Here is a 21345-nt window from a genome sequence, read left to right on the forward strand (position 1 = left end):
ATATCCAGGCTGTGGTCAGTGAGCCCGTCCTCTCTGGGCAGCCAGGTCTGCCTGTGTCCAGTTTCTATGCCCAGGCTGTGGTCAGTGAGCCTGTACTTCATGGGTCTGTCTCTGCTGGTTAAATTCCAGTGTGTACCATCTTTCTAGGGCTCAGTGGTCTCTTCCAGTTTGCGGTGTCCCAGTGTGTGAGGCAGTCTTGTCTGGGCAGTGCTGTAACTTGGTTGACTAATTTTGGGGGTTTCAGCAAAAGCTGGTTGGTTAAAGCCGAGCGTTATGGTAGAGATTTAAAGGAACTTTTAATGAGCAAATACTTATCACTAATTAAAATTGATACATATCAATTTTACTTCTTGTCCACATAGTTCTCACGTGCCATTGTTATAATTCTTGTTCAAATAGGAACAGTTACAAAGGAGAGGGGGACACTAACCTCATCTATCTGTCCTAAGCCAGGGATTGTGGGTTTGTGTCCCATCTGGGGAGCGTGCTTTTAGGGCGGAGTGGTGGCTCTGGGGCTCAGGATCTGCGCCTGTGGCTGGAAGGTTGCCGGTTCGTATCCCTTGGCCGGCACAGGAATCCTACTCTGTTGGGCCCCTGAGCAAGGCCCTTAACCCCAGCTGCTCCAGGGGTGCTGTATAAATGGCTGACCCTGCGCTCTGACCCCCAGCTTCTCTCCCTGTCTGTGTGTCTCATGGAGAGCAAGCTGGGGTCTGCGGAAAGACGAATTCCTAATGCAAGAAATTGTATAGGGATGATAAAGTGATCTGATCTTATTTAGTAGTGGAAAGATAACTGATCTGAGCATCTTGAAGGCAGCCAGGGTTCGAGCCCCGGCCTGGGCGGCTTGTTCCTGAAGCCACACAAACATGCGTGAAACAAGCGCCCCCCCTATTCTCCGTTTCACAGTGAACCCCCGCACATCAGAACCCCTCGTTTCCACTTGTGTCTCACGGCTCATGTTCGATTGCTCAGTCTGAAGAAGCCCGCTGGGTCGACAAGAGCCTTGGAGGACTGAGTAACCGGACCGGGTCCGGAACATAGTCTCCTCCATGCAGCTCGGGATTTCGCATTCTCTAAATAAATAGTCTCCTCTGATCAAGACCCAGAAGGTTGACTTCCTGTTTTCAGCTTGACAAGTTCTCCTCTTGACCCACACACACTGCTGTCGGACTGTCTCTATTGGCCTCCACAAGAAGAATACAACACAGCAGAGATCTTCAGCGAAGCACAGAGGGGGGAAAGGAGGAAGGCAACTATCGTCCTCCTCCCCACCTCGCAACCTTCGCTCCTCTAATTCTGGTCTCCTGTCTGTCCCCCAAACCCGTCTACACTCTGGGGGTGACAGGGCCTTCTCCTGTTATGCCCCCAGGCTCTGGAGCTCTCTCCCCAAGGATATCAGAGAGTCACCTTCTCTCAACTCCTTCAGATCCAGACTCAGACCCTTCTTCTTCAGAAGAGCCCTTACTGAGCTGCTTCTGTTCTTTGCCCCTCGGCTCCTCCTGTATTCAGTTCCCCCATCTGCTGTCTCCTCTCACTGTGTATTCTCATTGTGCACATCTTGTGCGTTTTCTATTGTCGTCACTCTGTCAGGTGCTTTGAGAAGCCACCTTTAAATGGCGCTATTTAAAATAAAGTTGTTATTATTATTAATCATTATTTTTATGACCGAGGCGGACTACATCGCAGGCCAGGCAGCCCGGCGGAAGGATTGCGCTGGCCGCGGCGGCGTGGGCAGGCGGCGGGAGGGGCCGAGCGTGTGTAGACGCAGGCAGGGGCCCCTGTTTATTACAGCCTGGTGCGGGGCGACACATCGCAGCTGGCGAGCTGGCAGTCCTCTCCTGATATCGGCATTGCACACATCATCACTACTACGATCGCCACCACCACCACCGCAGCAAAGCAAAGCACAGCCCGGCCCGGGGACCGAACACAGACGCACGGAGGAGAAAAGCAGCAGCAGCAGCAGTTTAACAAGATGGTGGCGAAGCAGAGGATTCGCATGGCAAACGAAAAGCACAGCAAAAACATCACGCAAAGGGGCAACGTAGCCAAAAGCACGGTGAGTCCCTGGCGTGTCTCTGATGGAGAGGAGAAGGTGGGGGAGGCGGCGGCGGCGGCGTTAAAAAGTGTCCGAGCTTTCCCCCCTCTCCTCCTCCTTCCTCTTCCCCCCGCGGGGTCTGTCTGGAGAGTCGCGTTTCTTTATCCTCTCCAGCTCTGTGCAAGTGTGGGGCGACTCGGCGATTCCTGCTCCGGTCCTTAAAACCCCACCACCACCACCATCATCATCATCATCATCAGCAGCAGCAGCAGCAGCAGCAGCAACACAAAATCGCAGCCCCCCGCCCCAGTGCGGGGAGAGCAGCCGGGTGGTCGGGCTGGAGCTGGCGAGGAGCGGGTCTCGATTTCCGCGTCTCAGTCGGTTCCGAGGTGATGCGCGACGTGTCCGGCTGTCAGAGGGGCGACTTGCCCCTGAGCCCCTCTCCCCCCCCCCAGCTGCTCCTACCCTGGGGGGGGGTGTATCTAGTCACATTCCACATTTTCATCTCGGCTTTTTTTGTTGTCTGTTTGCTTTTCAGAGAAACGCTCAGGACGACAAAGTCTCCGTCGGACCCTGGTTGTTGGCGCTGTTCATTTTTGTCGTCTGTGGGTCAGGTGGGCTGGATTCCTTTTTTTTTTGTTTGTTTGTTGTTGTTGTTGGGTTTTTTTTTGTTCCTGGCAGTTTCCCCCACCGGGGGGGGGGGTCGAAGTTCAGTTTGCTTTCCTTTTTCGCCTGTTCTCGGTCACCCGAGAGCCCGGAGCCTTCTTGTTCGTCGCGTTGGCACGCAGGGGCGCCGTAGCGGGGTAGAACCGGGCAAAGGATCTCTTCTGTAAAACAAAACAAAACCAGAAAAAAAAAAACTAAGATGGGTTTTGGCGTCGGAAAGGTGAGAAGTCCGAATGCACGGACTTCTGAAGTCTTCCCGTTGGCGTGTCGGATAGTATCGAAAGTGTTGGCTCGCCGTGCTGGCGCGTTGCGCAAAGCGCCGCTGTCCTCCCCTCGGAGGGAGATTTCGGGTTTCAGTACGACTGCACTTTCATGTCTGGTGGGGGGGGGGCTAGCGCCGTGGAAACACCTGGGAACACGCGTGTTTCCTGCCGCGGAGGGCCGGCGGGGGCAGGTGCTGCTCTCGGAATCGACCTCGCCGGCTTATCTCGGCGATAGGCGGCCGGTCTCGGGCTTGTTGACACTATCTCTAACCTCACCCCCAGCGCCCTTGACTCGGGATTAAAATTTAAACTTTTTATCTGCACTGCTCTTGTATGCAGATGCCAGATGCCTGTGGGTTGCGCGACTGCCGAGTCCTCAGCAGGCTTTTGCGCAGGTGTTTGCAGGACTGGCATCTGGAGAAATGGATTTTTTTTTTATCCCTCCCCTCCTGCAGGGAAGAGGGTAACTTCTCTCGGATGTGCGGAGAGGGCTCTGTTCGGGAAGCTCGATCGGTTTCTGAAAGCCTCCGAAATGCCCCCGTGCCCTCGGCAGCAGGTCCCACGGAGCTGGGCTTTAATGCCCCTGTCAGCAGGCTGAGGAGAGGAACAGGGGGCAGTTGTCCCGGGGGGTGTAGCAGTGTGGGTGTGCCGGGGGGGGGGAGCGCTGAGTTTTCATTCACGTTAAGTAACGAGAGCTCGTTTCCCCGGTAAACGAACAATTTTTGCAGCTCGTCCATGATGACACAAGTACTGAACATGTCTGGTCTTTCATAAAATTAAAACGCGGTCACTTTTCACTTTCAGCAGTAAGACGTGCATACGGCCCTGTTCTGTCAAAAGCTTCTCCATCCGGGTTATATAATGGGTCCGCAGGTCGTCGCTGTGAAAGACCTCTCAGCAGGCGGTTGACTTGCCTGGCGCAACAGAGGAGCGAACAACAAGGTTAAGTGGAGATGGGCGCAGTGACAGGACCTCCACGCGCTGCTGTTGTTTCCCTGACCTTCCTCATATCTGAAGGTCGTCCGGCTTCGCCGCCAGTCCTGCGGCTCTTGGCTGGAGGTGTCCACGGCACGGCTCTGGACATCAGGCCTGCAGGAGTGTGGTTCCCTGTCCTGCCAGCTTCTGGAAAACCACACGCACACACACAGACACACAGCTTGTTCTCGTCTTTCTACTGCAGGCTCCTCTAACAGAATTCCTGTTGTTGTTGTTGCTCTTCCCTACAGCGATCTTCCAGATTATCCAGAGTATCAGGATGGGGATGTAAACTTCAGCGACTAGGCCTCTGTCCTTCGAACCCGAGCATTCCAGCCCCCCCCCCCCACCCTGAACACTGCACAGCTCCCGGCTGTCCTACCGTCCTCATCGTTCCCGTGATCGTCATTATTCCCATTCCAGCTCCCGGAGCCTGGGTTTCCTTTGGCCCCGCTGTGCGGCTGACAGGTCTCCCCCCACCCGTGCCTTAAATTGTGTAACGAAAGCCATACGATTTGTAAACTTCACATTCCAGTCTGGGACCATGATCAAGTGTCATATGCTGTAGATTCTGGGTTGCGTTGTGATTGTGACGCAAAAGCTTTCTTCGCCAAGTTTGTACGACCTGCTTTGTTAAGACTTCTTCCCCCCCCCACCCCTCCTGCTTTCTTTTGATTCCTCTACAGTCCACCTGTGTCTGATTTCCTCTTTATTTTAAAAGAAGGATAGTATGTTTAAAAGAATAACGCTGATTTGCTTCTGGCGTCTGCCTGCAACCACTCTGCTGGGCGTTGGGATGGGCATGGCTGCTGTACAAGCTACTGTCCGGAGCCTGAAGCACCTGCTGGTTCTGACGCCTCCCAGGGCGTTCCTGAAGTCCGAGACACCAAGAACCACACACGGATGCGACTTGACTGGAAGCAAGTAGCAGTCCTGTTTTTTCTTTCCTGTAGTATTTATACCTCTCCTGTGATGTAGGTGATCAACCGGAGGATTTGAATTGAATGAAAAGGGACATCAAGATGGAAAATGTTTGGCTTGCACTCTTTGTACAATCTGCAAAACAAAAAAGAAGAATTGTGTGTTTGTTGCCATTTCAAGCCCCCAAAACAAATAAAAGATTAAATTAAAACTGGGCTGCTTTGTGCTGCTTGGGTGCCACCAGGTTGTACGTAAAGTTTTTTGCTTAAAAATGCAGTTTGAGCTAGGGCCGTGCCTGTGTTGTTCTGAGAATGTTTATCGCTACGCCACTGTGCAAAAATGCAACTAAACAAACTGGGTGCTTCAGTAATAGTTTTCCCACCCACATTCTGAAACCGTGATGCAGGCCAGCCAGGTCCAGTCATTGTGATGAACACTGCGCCGGTCACTTGAACTTAAGTCCGTTACAGTAGTGGCCAGAATCGGGCATGAGGAGTGCTCGCGGTTTTAAGTCTGAATCTCTGGTTGTGACGCACATACAGGACTCCTGCCACGTGAAGAGCTGGCACATGAGCTTGTGCCTTACAAAAGGAAAACGAGGGGGGGCTGACCTGTCTGTGCAGGAGAAAAAGCAAGTGTACCCCAGTTTGGGCCAGACTGCCTGGCTGTCGCAGGTACAGCTACAATGAGATCCTTATTCATGTTGTTGTCTCGGGACCTGAGCAGTACAGGGGAAACACAGTACAGCAGTCAACACCATGCAGTGGAGACGGTACATCACGGAGTTCTTACACAGAGAACGAGACGACACCAAAATAAACATCAGAAATGAGACGTGACACGTTGCCATGGAAAGCACCATCTTATGCAGGATGTTCCCAAATACCTCTGAACACGTGGCCAGCTGTATACGATAAGATCACTTTATTGGCCAGATACAATTTCTTGTATTAGGAATTTGTCTTTTTTCACATCTCCCAGCTTGCTCTCCATGAGACACACAGACAAGGAGAGAAGCTGGGGGTCACAGCGCAGGGTCAGCTATTTACACAGCGCCCCTGGAGCAGTTGGGGTGAAGGGCCTTGCTGAGGGGCCCAACAGAGCCCTTCTTGCTTCTATACGAACTGAACAGCTGGTGTTGACGAAGGGAACTGGAGCATCCATCCCTCCATCTTCTATCCCAGCAAGCAAAGGGTGCAGGGCAGGGCACACCCTGGGCGGGATGCCAGTCCATCACAGGGGAGACAGACAGACAGACAGACAGACAGACAGACAGACACCTTGGACAGGACAGGACACACAGACTCACACTCACACCCTGGACAGGACACCCATCCATCACAGGACACACACAGGCTCACACTCACACCCTGGGCGGGACACCTGTCCATCACAGGTCACACACACACTCGCACCAGGGCCAATTTCCCCACCAGCCCTGTGAGGTCCTAACCACTGCGCCACTGGGATTCTGGGAGCAAGGTGTTAGAGGTTCATGCTACTGGAGCTGCACACGGCAGCCCAGCGGTCCAGAGCTCATCCTTGACGCCCCCCAGGAGGGGTCAGTCAATCACAGAGCCCCCCCCTCCAAAACCACCAACAACTGTTGTTATTCTTGTAGTTACATGTTTACAGCATTTTTCTAGACACTCCACTCACAGCACTTTATAGGTCATGGGGACTCTCCTCCACCACCTCCAGTGTGCAGCAATAATAATAATGTAGCCCCCACCTGGATGATGCATAACATCGCTGCTGCCCATCCATGCAGCTGGGGGGACTGGAGCACTGGGGTGAAATACATCACTCGGGGCACAACAGCAGACTCTGCGCTACACCACTTTACCGTTAAAAAAAAAAACCTCAAAACGACTTTTCTGCTGGTTTCTTTTACTTGTAGTTCATGGCCTACAGGCAGCGAAGGCAAGCGGGAGGGAGTGCGCGGACAAGCTGGACACTTGCTCTCTCAATCTAGAAGTACCGATGTCTGGAGAGTATGAGAGTTGCATGAGCTCCCGAGAGTAATTCGGAAATTAACAAAAGTCAACTAGATTATTCGGACCAAGTTTATTTCCAGCAACTCAGAGTGATTCAGTTCCTCGTGAATTTAAATAAAAGCATCTGCAGTCATCTGTCCTACACAAATTAACGGTAGCTTCGAAACACCTTCCGATGTTATTGAAAGGTCATTCCGCTACTGCGCATGAAATTAAACCACAGTTCTAATTGAGCAATTGCACCCTTTGTCCGCTAGATGGAGACAAGCTCTTGCATTTTCTAGAGTGAACACAGCGCAGGCAAATCCTGTTCTTCAATCTTAGCAGTTCTGGAATGACTCCGTAAATTTTTACTAGACAATTCTTCTCCGAAACTATTTCTGTTTTTTTTTCTCTGTACCTAATTTATGATTGCCGTAGAAAAAGAAAAAAAAATGACTTTTTGTACGCAAAGAATAAAACACGCCATGCGTTTTGTAAAGCGCCTAGATGCTGTGTTAATAATAATAATTAATAATTGCTTACACTTATACAGCGCTTTTCTGCACACTCCACTCAAAGCGCTTTACAGGTAATGGGGACTCCCCTCCACCACCACCAGTGTGCAGCCCCACCTGGATGATGCGACGGCAGCCATAGTGCGCCAGTCCGCTCCCCACACATCAGCTGTGTTGTGTCACAAAAAAAATCTAAAAAAGAAACAACCCCCGTCGCCTCCCTCCCCAGTGCAGAATGAGTGAAATACTCCGGTCAGAAAAGTTATCCTACTCCGTTGGGCCCCTGAGCAAGGCCCTTCACCCCAACTGCTCCAGGGGCGCCGTATAAATGGCTGACCCTGAGCTCTGACCCCCAGCTTCTCTCCCTGTCTGTGTGTCTCATGGAGAGCAGGCTGGGGTCTGCGAAAAGACAAATTCCTCATGCAAGAAATTGCATATGGCCAATAAAGAGATCTGATCTTAGAATATGCAATCTATTAACAAATGATCACAGTACACCATGTGTCCATCACGATGAGATAGTTTGTACTTTGTAGCCAGCCGAACCCAGATCATTTATGTGACCTAACTCATTTAAATCGGTTCTAATTGATTTTCAAAAGCCATAGAACAGTCCTGGAGAAGCATGACCCCTTAGGGTTTATAAATCAGTCTGAAATCGTCAGTTTTAAAAACTGTTTTGCAACAGTTTTGTTGGGGGTCTGATTTAATTTGTTCTATTAAGCAGTTTAAATTAAAATGTTAAATCCCAGTTCTCAAAGTCCGGCGCTGGCTGCTTCTAATTTACTTAATTCTTACGGTGCTTAAACCAATTAACTCCGTGAAATGATCAAAACACCACGAGCTCGTGTTTTCACAGAGGGACGATCTCACAGGCTGCTGCTCCCTGGGGTTCCCTCCCCCGGCCTGAAAGTGTAGGATTTAGGATATAGGCCCGAGGATTTTGAACAGAATTTGAAAAGTCGTTTTTATCCCAATGGCTGCATATCATTTCTCAAAGGTAGTATCAGCACATTTCTTAACACATTGCGAGCTGGGCAGAGTTGGGGAAGCAGGCTTGCAGCTCGGAGTCTGTGGATGTGTTTGTTTATGATGGTGTTTGCTTACCGACGTCAGGAGGAGAATTAAAACCAGCTCAGCGCCCAGAATCCATCACGCTCTTCCCCGAACAGGTGAGCCAGGAGGGATCAAGCGCCTGAGCTCATGATTCAGGTGCTCTGCTGAGTTATGACTCTGCCATTTCTCACTCAACCGCAGCAGCCACGCCTTAAAGCACATCCCGTCACACACTCTGTTTGCCCGAAGAGCTTTCCCATGACAGCTTCACCCAGACAGAGGGCTGAATCACCCAGCCCTGCTCCCGTGTGCGTGACGTGTTCCTACCTTCCAGTCCCTACCTGCCAGCGCTGCTGAGGCGATCTGGTCAAAGTGCTCTACTGTACTGCTGTCACAGCTGTGACCTTACACACGCATGTATATGAAGGCGGAGAAGGCTTCTGAGAGTTCCTGGCGTTAAGAGACAGCATCGCCTCTTCTTCCCAATAGAGTCTCAAGAAGCCCAGGAGAGGGAACGTTCCCTCTCCCAGTGAGAGGAGACACACAGCAGCTCAGCTGGGCTTCACCTGCTGGATAGAAAAGCTAACTTCAGGAAGGTCAGACCGTGCAGAACTAAGGAGCAGCCGAAGGCCTGTACTGTCCTAAAAGGGGTGTGAGATTTTTCCCTTGCGGGCCCACAAGTTTGAAATTCACACAACCGGTTGAGTAAGTCCAGGCATCGACATACATCAAAGGAGTCTGACATCACACTCCTATCTGCTCACTGGTGACCTTTGGCCAGTTTTAAATCTTTAGTGCAGCACGTTTGCTCCATTTAGCACCTGACCACCTACACTTCAATGCTAATTTACTTTCAGAGTTTCAGGTTTTCATTTCTATTGAGCTTTAACCCACCCTCTCTTTTTCATTTCTCTACAGCTTATTTCCAAATATGCAGTGAGAGCTTAAAACTCTACATTTAATGTTTTCCAATAGCATAGCAAAACTCCTACTTATTTTTATGGGCATGGTGGCACAGTGGCATTGCTGCCTCACAGCGCTGGGGCCCTGGGTTCAATTCTGGACCCAGGCTGCTGTCTGTGTGGAGTTTGCATCTTAACTGTGTGTGTGTGTGTGTGTGTGTGTGTGTGTAAAATTAGAGTCATATTATCACGGCTGCAACACATGGACCATGTGGAATGGTATATGCACCATTACAGACTACAAAGCGCAATCCAGCTATGTCACACAACCGTCTGCCTTTCTTCCTGATGAGCTAAATTCATTCTATGCTCGGTTTGAGGTCAGTGACGCAGATCCAGTCAGGGAGATTCCAGAAATCCAAGACGGAAACCCACTGATCATATCCAGAGCGGATGTGTGTAAAGTTTTTAAAAAGACCGATCCACACAAGGCTCCTGGCCCTGATGCCATCCCTGGCCACGTTCTGAAGGCATGTGCAGACCAGCTGGCAGATGTCTTCTCGGACATATTCAATCTCTCCCTAGCTCAGTCTATAGTTCCTTCCTGCTTTAAGAAAACCACCATTGTCCCTGTTCCTAAGAAACCCAGAGTCAGCTGCCTAAATGACTACCGCCCTGTTGCACTCACATCAGTTATCATGAAGCGCTTCGAGCGGTTGGTCAAAGCATACATCGCCTCCTCACTGCCTGACACCCTAGACCCACTGCAATTTGCATACCGCCAGAACTGGTCAACAGAAGATGCTATTGCCACTGCCCTCCATACTGCCCTCTCACACCTGGATAAGAAAGGAACGTATGTGAGAATGCTGTTTGTTGATTACAGCTCAGCATTCAGTACCATAGTGCCCTCAAAGCTGGTCATCAAGCTCCAGGACCGGGGACTGAACACCTCCCTCTGTAACTGGATCCTGGACTTCTTGACGGAACGTCCGCAGGTGGTGAGGGTGGGCACCAACATATCCAACAGCCAGGCATAACTCAAACTCCATCATTAAGTTTGCGGACGATACAACAGTCATCAGCCTGATCACAGATAGTGAAGAGTCTGCGTACAGGGAGGAGGTTGAAACCCTGGCAGCATGGTGCCAGGAGAACAACCTCTCTCTGAGCATCAGTAAGACTAAGGAGATGATTGTGGACTATAGAAAACACCAGGGAGGAGATCACACACCTATCTACATCAATGGGACTGCAGTGGAGAGGGTCAGCAGTTTTAGGTTTCTGGGAGTTAACATCACGGAGGACTTGACCTGGACCCACCACACCAACACCGTGGTCAAAACAGCATGGCAGCACCTATTCTCTCTCCGCAGGCTAAAGAGGTTTGGCATGTCGTCACATATCCAGGCCAACTTCTACAGGCGCACTATTGAGAGCATCCTGACTGGCTGCATCACTGCCTGGTATGGGAACTGCTCCGCCCGGGATCGCAAAGTACTGCAGAGGGTAGTGAAGTCAGCGCAGCTCATTACCGGCTGTGAGCTACCAAACATCCAGGATATCTACTCAGCTAGATGTCTGAAGAAGGCCAGGTCCATTCTCATGGACCCCAGTCATCCCAGTCACACACTGTTTTCCCTCCTACCGTCCGGTAAACGGTACCAAAGCATTCGGTCCAAGTCCAACAGACTACGGAACAGCTTCTACCTCCAGGCAATAAGACTGCTAAACAGCCAACCTGCAGCTCCTTCAGCAAATCGCCTGTAACGGCTACATGGACACAGTTCTCACTGTATTCAGCATAACCGCACTACTTGTATATATGGCCTACACCCTGGACACACAGCAGCTCTACTCATATTGAGTTTTATTCCGTTTCTATGACATCTATTATTATGTAACCTTATTTTCATAACCTCAATTTTGTGATTTTTGTGATTTCTGTGATTCTTGTGAGCTCGCAGAAAAAGACATTTCATTGCCAGCAACTACTGCTGCTGCACGCTGTATTGTTGTGCATGTGATAAATAAACTTTTGATTTTGAGTGTTTCCTCCTGCAGTCTAAAGGCAATTCTGGTGGATTCGGCCGCTTTGAAAATGGCCTCTGGGATGACGGACTGGTGCCCTGTACCAGGTGAATCCTGTCTTTTGCGCATCGCTTGCTGGGATACACTTCGCTCCCCAGTCTCCCCGAACTGGACAAACTGCTTAGAAGACAGATGGATGGTGGGGGGGGGAGTTAGTCTGCCCCTACCCCCTCTTTGGGATCTGAATGTAGTCTCCTGCATTTTTAGAGCACCCTGACAAAGTGTAACGACTGCACCCCATTCCTGGACTGCAGAGGTAAACCCCCACCTCCAGAGGAAGTCCGAGAAACCCCAACATGTACAGGCTGTTTTCTCACCTAGCTGGTCCGCTCCGATCCACTCAGTGGTTAAACACACGGCTGCCTTGCGTTGGCGGGGAAGCTGGCAGCCTCGCGGGCCAAACTGCGATTTCTACTGGCGCCTTCAGCCCAGAGCTCGGGGCGTATTAACCCTTGTTAGAGGAGGAGACCAGACACGCTTCCACGTTCTCCAGATAGAAAATTTAATACCTTCCAGTTTGTCAACTCCAATGCACACGTATGGCCCAAGAGCAAAGACTGGAGCATGAACCTTCTGCAAAAAAAAAAAAGCAACGCCAAGGAGGAATCTTTACCACAAATATTTCACCCAGGAATCACGAGAACTACACAGCACACAGCAGGGACAGAGACACATGCCACTCTCCACTGACAGGAGGGCACGACCCAGATCTTACGGGGAAGACAGAAGGTGCAGGATGGTTTTGACACGTACCAGTGCTGTGGGTTTTGATCCAGACATCCACTACCCATTCAAGATTCAGTAAGACAGCGAGCAGCGATTCATTCCTTTTTAATGAGCATCGAAAGACACTGATCTTTTAAATACCCTCAAGCTGTCTAAGGTATTTTGATTATGCAGAAACAAAACAATTTTAAAGGGGATTGCTCAGAAAAATTTAAAGGTTACAGTGGAAAAAGTCTATATTGCGCCCTTAGCACGTGCAACTGTCTTGTGTTTGTTTATTCAGTCTAGGAAAAACAAATCGAATTGACAAAATGTACAATTTCAATTTAGCAAATAAGGTCTTAAAAGAGTGTAATGACCACTCAGGGCCCTTTAAATACTCAGTGTACACTACACTTGGAATCTGAATGTTGCATTTATTAAATACATTAAAATTTGCAATGTAACAAAACGTTTTTTCTGCATATGAAATTCAAAACACCATTTAAATGAACAAAAGATGGCTCACTTCATTTCTCTGACTAGTGTGCATCCCCACTAGATTCACCTCCATCACTGCCAGCTCTTCGTTCGGTTATTTCATCAACATTGTTCACAGACTACTTACAATAAGAGTGCTGAATAAAAACATGAGGTAAGAAAGTGGTTTGAAGATTACAGATCATGCAGAACATGCTAAACAGCAACAAAAGATTTTCTTTTTTTGTCGTGAAGGAGAAAGTAACAAAACTAAAAAATACGTATAGAGTGTGCATTACAAAATAAAATTGAATTACACAGCTTTGCATCTTTGGTTACAAAGTAGGTTGAACAATTTCACAGCTTTTTTTTCCCCCCCAATTCCCCCCCACCCCTCCAGAATGCACAAGATTTATTTAAAAAAGGTTTAGGGCATTATGGCAATCACCTGTTCTTAAAGAAACTAGCAACAGAAACGGCACAGTTCTCTTCATCAAAACAGCCCACCAGAGATTGGTTTAAGATTTCAGATAACTGATGTTAACCTGTACAAACTTGCTATGCTCTTTTATACTTTACACTCTATACAAAATGTACATTCAAACTGGGTCTTAACTATTGTAAATAATCCCAAAATAAAATTGCCATTAGTGTTAGTACTACACCAGGAATTTCTTTATTATTGCCTACATTTGACTATTTCTTTGCAATACCGCTCATCCATTTCATTTCAGATTACTTTACATTTCAAAACGTTCAGAACTTTCCTTTCAAAATGATTCTGTGACATTGTTCATTTACATTACGAAAATAGCAGCCCTGTAATAAATAAACAGCAAAAACAGTAAAAACTGAATGGATGTAATTTTTTTTTTAAACTCATGTTGAAGTATGGTGGGCTCTTAAAACAGACTCGCACTTCTTACAACATGAAGACAGCTCCATTGACCAACTAAGGTTTCCACAAAAAAAACCCTGCAAGCAAGCCTTAAAAAAAAAAAAAGGATGAGAAGTACCACCCACAGCTCGGCACTCTTCCAGGTACAGCCGTCTCCGCCAGACGCCCACCCCTTCCCTGCGCGCTGCTCGTGCAGCCGGGACCCCCGCGGCGCCACGCGAGATGGGCAGGATGAAGAAAGCTCTTGCAGGATGATTGTCTAATACTGGGAAGGCCAATGACAGCACGCACTCTGAAGCATGGCTCTTCGCTTGAAGACTGGTAAGAACACTGGTGGCGGACAAGACTCTTTATTTTCTCTACTTCCGTTCTCTTCACGCGGACGAGGCGTTGGGCTGCTGGTGGGGGGCCGGCGGGCCGGCCTCGGCGGGGGCCGCGCCCGGCGGCGGGGTGCCGCTGGGGTTCGTGAGCTGCACCGAGAGCTGCGACAGCTGTTCGTTGTTGGCCAGGGACTTGAGCAGCGCGTTCTCCCGCTCCAGCACAGAGTTCCTCTCGTACAGCTCCTTGATCTGCTCCTTCAGCACCTCCACCTCCTCCCGCACGGCGTACATCAGGTGGCTCTTCACCAGGTCCTGCAGGGAGGGAGACAAGCGCACACAGGAGGCACGGCGTCACTCGGGGTGCCCAAGGGAGACGGAGGGGGCCCAGTCTCCTCGGTGCTGAGCGGGGCAGGGCGCTAAGGGATTCTGAATCCCGAAAGCGCGTCAACAACATTTTTGGTACATGACGAATCCTAAAGCAAAGCGTGTCTAAGCGAGAGCTAGGTTAACCCAGTTACTTGGGCCCGGGAGATGACTTTAATATTCTGACCTTCTCTTGAGCTCCAATCACATACTACCTGCACTCCTACGATCTTCAAGTCATTAGAGCCATTTCTGCTCCACACTATGTTTAGACTTAAAAGTCGCCATTAATGTCCAGTTTGGTATATTGTGCTATAAAACTGGATTAAAAGTAAAGGTAAATACTCTTAATCAACAAACTCTGAGCTACTAAAGAATGTTTTAAAGAATGATGTCAAGTGTTTTTACGGCTTTCATTTCGCGATACAGACGACACAAAATAATCAGTGCGTAATTCGGCAAAACAACACCACCACCAACAACAAAGGTTTAAGTAACCGTACTTACCATCGCCTGCTCTATTTTGTTATCGATGGCTACAACGCTCGCTCCGGATGTACTGCAAAAAGGAAAGAAAAGAAATGTACATAAGCGTGGGCCACCGATATCGCATTGTTCACGCTCCGTGCTGTTACGCTGCTATTTCAGAACCTCAGTCAAGTTCAGACAGGCGCAGCACGCCATGGCACCCGGCTGGACACACGGCCAGGACTTCCCAGGAAAGTCTCATCTGCGCCGCGGTATCGCTGCAGCCTCGCCAAGACCGCCTCCGCAGCGATCTTCCAGATCTGGCACCGCCTCCCTTAAATACCTGACCGCGGCATGCCAACTCCGAGCTGCTCTACCAGGACGGGGCCGCAGAAGCAGGGCACTGAGGCCGCTCGTTGGGCATGAACCAGGGCTGCGGTGCTGTCCGCCACAGCGCACCGGAAACGACAGCAAAGCAAAGCCTGCCGGTCTCGGGGGGGGGGGGGGGGGGGGGTGAACGCGCGCGCACGCCTGCCCGCCTGCCCTGCTCGAGGCACCGAGCCCGCGCGCCTGCCTGCCCTGCCCCCGAGGAAGCGCACGGGGCAGCGATCTGGCTCCGCGTGCAGGAAGAGAAGACCTTTTATTTCCCCTCCAGCAGCAGCCTAAGAAAATCAGATTCCTGCCAAACCGGTTACGAATGCAAAAAAAAAAAAAAGGTTATTTCTTTTTGGCACGGGTTGTCCTATATAAACGGTCCCCCCCCCTCTCCATTACCATCTACTTGTTTCCAGTGATCACAAACCCGGCTCCTCCCGAAAAGCGCGCACGGAGGGCGCGTCACAGCGCAGACACCCACCCGCGAACAACGCGGCGTTCGGAACCGCGACGTCACAGACGTCCAGCCCGCACAGCGCGACCGCGCTCTTGAACGGGATCGGGAACAAGCGCGCAGGACGCAGCAACGTCCGAACTGCCCGCGTGCACCGAGAACGAAGACCCACTGTCGCGAGACGCGGCTGCAGGACGGCCGCAGTGTTGACACCCGCACGGCCCCCAGTTCGCGGGAAGACGAGCGGAGCTGCAGTCCGCCCGAGACACTGGCTGGCTGCTGCTTCTTTTTTTTTTGGGGGGGGGGGGGGGGGGGGTCCTCCGCTCGGCTGTCAATGTTATTTGGGGGGGCGTCGGCACCGCCTCGCCCGCGAGCCCAGCCCCCCCCCCCCCCCACGCAGCAGAGCCGGGGGGTCCCGAGCGCGCAGAGGGGATACCCTCCCTCGCCCGCTCACGCGAGCTGCGCACGCGGGATTTAAAGCACAGCGAGGGCGCGAGCAGGTCCCCCGGCCTGCAGGACCAGCAGGTGTCCGGCGCGCTGGAGGGGCTGGGGTCAGGAACATGGACACCGAGACCGACGGGGGTGGCGCCGGGACTCGGAAAACACGCCGCGGGGAGCTCACGCCGGCCCAGCTGCGAGGGGGAGCCCAGAGCATTTGCAACGGAAAGCTCAGGCTGAACACAGGCGCTCGCGTAATATTGACACTCGAGCCCCGCAACGCCCGTCCTCGGCGTATCCCCACTTCCCCGCCCCACAGCACAGTGAGCAATAACCCCTCTCCCCTCTCACACACACACACACCGGCCCCACTAGGGCGCGGAATTGCAGTGACATCCCCGAGCTGGGGTTCGAGTCAGATCCTCCAACCGGTCTTCTCCAAGAGGCAACAACAACAACAAAAAAAAAAGTTTTAAAAAGTTACCTGCAGCGACCGTGGTAATGAATCAAGCCCCGAGAATACGGGGGCGAGGAGCCGGGCGAGCAGGGCAGTCTGTAAGGCATTTTGGGGCGCATGACACACAGTCCGGGGGTCCACGGGGCGACTTGTCCAACTTGTCCACGGAGACAGAGACAGGGCAGGAGTCTGAATCATCTGAGAGCCGGAGTCACAGGAGCCCATTTAACTCATCCAGCCTCGTAAACACACGGGAGGAGCCCTGGGCGGGCAGCTGCAGCCTATTGGTCCGACTGCAGACCGCCCGCCACGGAGACCGACAGGGCCGTCTCTCCTCGGAAACGCCAGTGACGATCCAGTTAAAGCAACGCCTCCGCGCACACCGAGCCCCGCTGGAAGCACAGCATCCAAGGCGCGCCGAGTTGAAACTGCGTCGCAGCCCACTTGCAAGGGCGCCCACGCCCCCGCGAGACCCAGGTAAACAAGCGGACCGGCTGATAGCGGGCTCCGGTCTCGGGAGACGTGGACGCGGACGTGCGAGAACGCTGCTCCCAGTGTTTACATTTAAAAAACTAAAATCACGGCATTCCGTTTTACTACTGCTATCGCTCGGAAAGAAAAAAAAAACCCACCCTGCTCTCCAGTAAACAAGTTTAGGCAATACAGAAGCAACTGACTCCCCCCCCCCCCTTCAGGTACAAGCACGTTTTCCACAAGTCGCTTGCAAGGAGCTTTCAGTCTGGTTGTCTTTCCTGGCCCTGTCCAGCACTATCAGCTATTCAAGTACTTCGCTGTGGTGTAATCTTGGTTATTTGGGGTCCGGGAGTCAAGAATGGGCGTTTATATTAAAATGCCAACCAGATACTACAGATTACTGCATAGGCGCAGTACAGGAGAAGCCCACTTCACGTGAGTTTTTAACACGTATAAGGTCTCATTTTATTAAGCTCAGCAGTGCCTGCCTAGGTCAGATATTTATGGTCGACTGCCAAACTACTTTCCCCCCCCCCCCTCAAAATTTCCTGTTTTACATGAAGGCTCCATTTCTTTTCCTCTTCAACACCCACGTATTCTGTGCAAAATTAAATCAGGTTCAAATTGCAGAGTGTGTTCAAACGTAAGTTAAAGCAACCCTTTGCAAATTGATAGTTGTTTTTTTTAACTGTAAGAAATGTCAACAGCAGGTCCCACATCACAGAGGGAGACCCAGTAGTACCTGGAAACTTCAACCTAACCAACGCTGGTTCTACCAGACCTACAATTCCAGGGTCTGATGAGATTTTTCCCAGTCGTACTGGCAGAAATGAAGGATGTTATTTAAAGACCCCTCAGCTTGGACATTTCAACTCTCACCGAGAGTGGAGCTCAGTGGTACCCACAGATGGGAGTACAGTACAGCAAATGCAATACTAATTCAAGAAATATGGCTAAAGAACCGAACCAGGTTGCTACAGACCAATCCCTCTCACTTTGCTTACTGGTAAAAGCTAAAACGACAGAGCTAACTTACGAGCACAAGTACAAAATAACTCAGAACCAACAAGAATTCAGTAAGGAATCTTGTTTAAAATTCTATCTCATTGTAAAACAAAAATGAGAACAGCAGAAAACGCACTGGAACTCACAACACGATGCATCCAGACCTGCAGAAATCTTAAGAAAGGGATTAAGCTGAAAGGTAATGCCTGCACATGGACCGAGAGCTGGTTAGAAACAGGCAGCAGCGCCTCATCTGAAGTAACACTACCTCCAAGTGGGCAGATGTGAGCAGGGGTGTGCAGCAGGGATCCATTTCAGGTTCACTGCACATCCCGATCATGATCAGAGATCTCGACTCTCATATATAGGTAGCAAACTAGCTACATTTACAGATGGTATAACAAGAAGGGAATTACAGAAAGATTTAAGTTAAAATTCTGGATTGCGTGCACTTCACAATGGAATCGAACATTGGTGAGGGCAAACCGAACTACAGATGGAGTATCAATAGCGCATAGGAGGCTAGATGGGCCCTGGCTGCAGAAGCTTCCACGCTCTCATCAAGACAATGTGGGGAAGCAATAAAAAAAAAGCTGGCAGAATGCATGAGTGCACAAAAGGGTCAAGGGTCAGTAGGAAAGGAATGCCTCCTAATTTTTTACTTTGCAACCAAAGTGATGCAGAAAAGCAAATTTATATTAAAGTTGACAGGGACTTTGTGGGGAAATAGCCTTAAGGTTGTCACATGTATCTTCCCAGTGGGGGAAAAAACCCACTAATTCTAATTCTATTTATTCGAAAAACAATCAGGAGGCATTAATTTAGAACCAGTTTTCCTAACAAAATGTGGAATTTAAATCCGGGGAAGCTGTGCACAGGCTTCACAAAGCACTAGCAAGACCTCATTTAGAACACAGATTGGGTCAGCGTAAAACAAAAGGGATTTCTCAGCATTATACAGAAGATAAAGAGCAACAATAATGATTTTCCCAGTCTCAAGGACTGTCATATATGAACAGGTAAGGGGAAAGAAATCTCTTCGGTCTAGAGCAAAGGAAACAGACTGAATTTAATCCAAATCTATCGAATCTTAAGGGGCATGGACAGAACCAACCCTGGGGTCCCACTCACAGTGAGCACACAGGGTCATATTTGGAAACTCAAGTGAATTAATGTAGGAGTATAGGAAAGACTCAAGATCAGGCTTCCCAGCCAAGTAGCTGAGGCCCAAATATTGGATTCTTTTAAGAAACGGTTGAACAAAAGTTTAGATTTACTTAGCTACCACACCACCGAACTAGCGAAATGTGTTGACTGGCCTCTCATGTGCAACCCATTTTTTCACTCTCCTGGGACAAACTGAAAAGCCTCAGGCCAGCACATTCATACAATGGCGAACTTTGGTCACTACAGCCTCTCTCGGCAAACTCCAGTAACAACCAAGTGCCATAAAACAGCCATTCCAACAGCTTTCACATAGATTCAAGTCAGAAGATCAATACCTTATAATTCTTCATTAAAAAAAGCGACAGTGACAGGACTTTCCACAAATAACCCTCACTCTTTTGCTTCTCTGCTGCTAAGAATTAATATGCCTATCAAAACCGCAGTGGGAAAACAGAATGATAGGATGCCCTCTCTAAATACGGGAAGAGAGCACCACAAGTCATTGTTTCTACCGGACTAATGCTTTGTCATGTACCTTTGTGGCCCCCAGCCTGTGTTGCCAAAATCTTATTCTAGATGATACGAGGGCTGACTACAGGGGCGGTGCGGTGGCTCTGTGGTTAAGGATCTGCGCCTGTAGCTGGAAGGTTGCTGGTTCGAATCCCACAGCCAGCACAGGAATCCTCCTCCATTCGGCCCCTGAGCAAGGCCCTTAACCCCAACTGCTCAAGGGGCGCCATGTAAATGGCTGACCCTGCGCTCTGACCCCCAGCTTCTCTCCCTGTCTGTGTGTCTCATGGAGAGCAAGCTGGGGTCTGCGAAAAGACAAATTCCTCATGCAAGAAATTGTAAATGACCAATAAAGTGATCTGATCTATCTTATCTTTTATTGGGTGCCTAATGGTTTGTTTAACTCGGGGCAAATATTTGCACGAAACAAGAAACAAATCGGAGTGGCAGGTTGGGGTTCTGGGCTTCAGACCAGAGGGCTGCAGGTTCGAATCCTGAGTGGGAGGCTGCTCTCGTGCCTTTGAGCTGGGAGCTTCCCTCAGATTGCTGTATACAAGAGGTCTCCCAGCTTGTGTCCTTGGTAGACATGTCAAGATTACAAAAAGAATGAATAACTAAAACATGCACCTGCCTCCCTCAGAGAACTGTGATTTCCACAGCGTGATTTCACTGTGGTTTTAAGAATCAGGTGGTAAAAGAGTCAATATATGAGTCCAGCAGATATCCCCTGCTTGCAACCTGGGACTGAGAAGAACACACACCCCCCACAAGAACTAGGTCATACAAATGTTTGTTTTACTTGCGCAGGGAGCTTTATTTCACTGACAAAACTTGCGGTTGGGCATTAACCTCAGCAGAGAGAAGAACGGACCCAATACAGTAACCCACATCACAAGCTCCACTCACTGCTGACTGCACAAAAACTGCCAAATGGATCCCAGCCATCAGGGGGTTTGTCCCGTTTTTAAATATCAGCCGCTCTGTCCTCGCTCCCGCTGAACTAGCTCATATCCCGAGTTGCAACGAGCAAGGAAGTGAAAAAATTGTTCTTCTCTTCGTCAGTAACGAAACCCCAATGTCTTAGAAACAGTTCAGAGCTGTACACAGAGCAAACCGCCCGCAATTTAAGGACAACAGCAAGCTTGTAAATGACACCAGCTCTCGGACCGCGCAGATGTGAGCATAAGCCCAGCACATGGTTTGGGCAGCAGCTGCACGTATTTTATAGGGCGGGCACCGACCGACGAACACTCGCAAGCTGGGAAAAGCACACAGCTCTCGCATGCCCCATATCAGTCTCGAGACGTACAAACTGACCTCCCAGCTGGCCAGTGACCGAGACTCTGTTCTCAGGGTGAGCTGGGACTGTCCACCTTCTCCTCTGGGGGGCGCTCTCCACAGTACGACTGGAGCCCTCCTGCTCCAGCAGTGCTTTCTCCGTCTGCCTCTGTACTGTACCAGTGGGCCCCTGGACACATCCCCACAGGCCATGACAGCCTATTCTCAGTTCATACGGTTAAACAAAAGGTAACACTCTCTACTGTAAAAGCAATACTTCTGGTAATAATATCAAATCCTTTTTTTAGTTACCTCTACTCCAGTGGGGAACTGCCCTATGCAAGAGTCGTAAAAACTGAGCACTTTTAAAATCAGCTCTGAGGTGTGTTCTGCAGCACAGAAAGGTCACAAGAAAAGTGTTAACTTGCAAGGACTACAACTCAAATGCCTTTGGTTCATCTACATTCTACATACATTTCCTGGGGCACTGTTATAACAGAGGATCATTACTGAAACGAGCAGTAATTCCAGCTGGACGTAGCATGCA

The 21345-nt window shown here is 50.0% G+C and overlaps 2 protein-coding genes across 3 annotated transcripts in view; one reads left to right on the forward strand and one right to left on the reverse strand.

Annotated features, from left to right (window-relative positions):
* Positions 1–1714: 1714 nt before the first annotated feature.
* On the forward strand, positions 1715–5078 carry LOC148837159 (stress-associated endoplasmic reticulum protein 1). Its single transcript, XM_088913380.1, has 3 exons — positions 1715–2059; positions 2577–2652; positions 4194–5078. The coding sequence occupies exons 1-3, from the start codon at positions 1976–1978 to the stop codon at positions 4232–4234; spliced, it is 201 nt and encodes a 66-aa protein (XP_088769506.1). The 5' UTR covers positions 1715–1975; the 3' UTR covers positions 4235–5078.
* Positions 5079–12530: 7452 nt separating this feature from the next.
* The window catches only part of tsc22d2 (TSC22 domain family 2), a 30028-nt gene continuing 21213 nt past the window's right edge, over positions 12531–21345 (reverse strand). For both annotated transcript variants that reach the window (XM_088914546.1, XM_088914545.1), the window contains 2 exons: positions 14680–14731; positions 12531–14121 (listed from right to left, as the gene is read on the reverse strand). In XM_088914546.1, coding sequence (XP_088770672.1) covers positions 13864–14121; positions 14680–14731 — 310 coding nt within the window. In that variant the 3' untranslated portion in view covers positions 12531–13863. The remainder of the gene's footprint in view (positions 14122–14679; positions 14732–21345) is intronic.

Source organism: Atractosteus spatula, chromosome 4 (assembly GCF_055471065.1).
Source record: "Atractosteus spatula isolate fAtrSpa1 chromosome 4, fAtrSpa1.hap1, whole genome shotgun sequence".
In the NCBI taxonomy this organism is placed as follows: domain Eukaryota; kingdom Metazoa; phylum Chordata; class Actinopteri; order Semionotiformes; family Lepisosteidae; genus Atractosteus; species Atractosteus spatula.

What these genes read in the sequence shown, in the direction of transcription:
- LOC148837159 (XM_088913380.1), top strand. Translation starts at nt 1,976, where the DNA reads ATGGTGGCGAAGCAGAGGATTCGCATGGCAAACGAAAAGCACAGCAAA. An exon ending in GCAACGTAGCCAAAAGCACG is followed by an intron (nt 2,060 to 2,576) that starts GTGAGTCCCTGG and finishes TTTGCTTTTCAG; the next exon opens with AGAAACGCTCAGGACGACAA. An exon ending in TTTTGTCGTCTGTGGGTCAG is followed by an intron (nt 2,653 to 4,193) that starts GTGGGCTGGATT and finishes TCTTCCCTACAG; the next exon opens with CGATCTTCCAGATTATCCAG.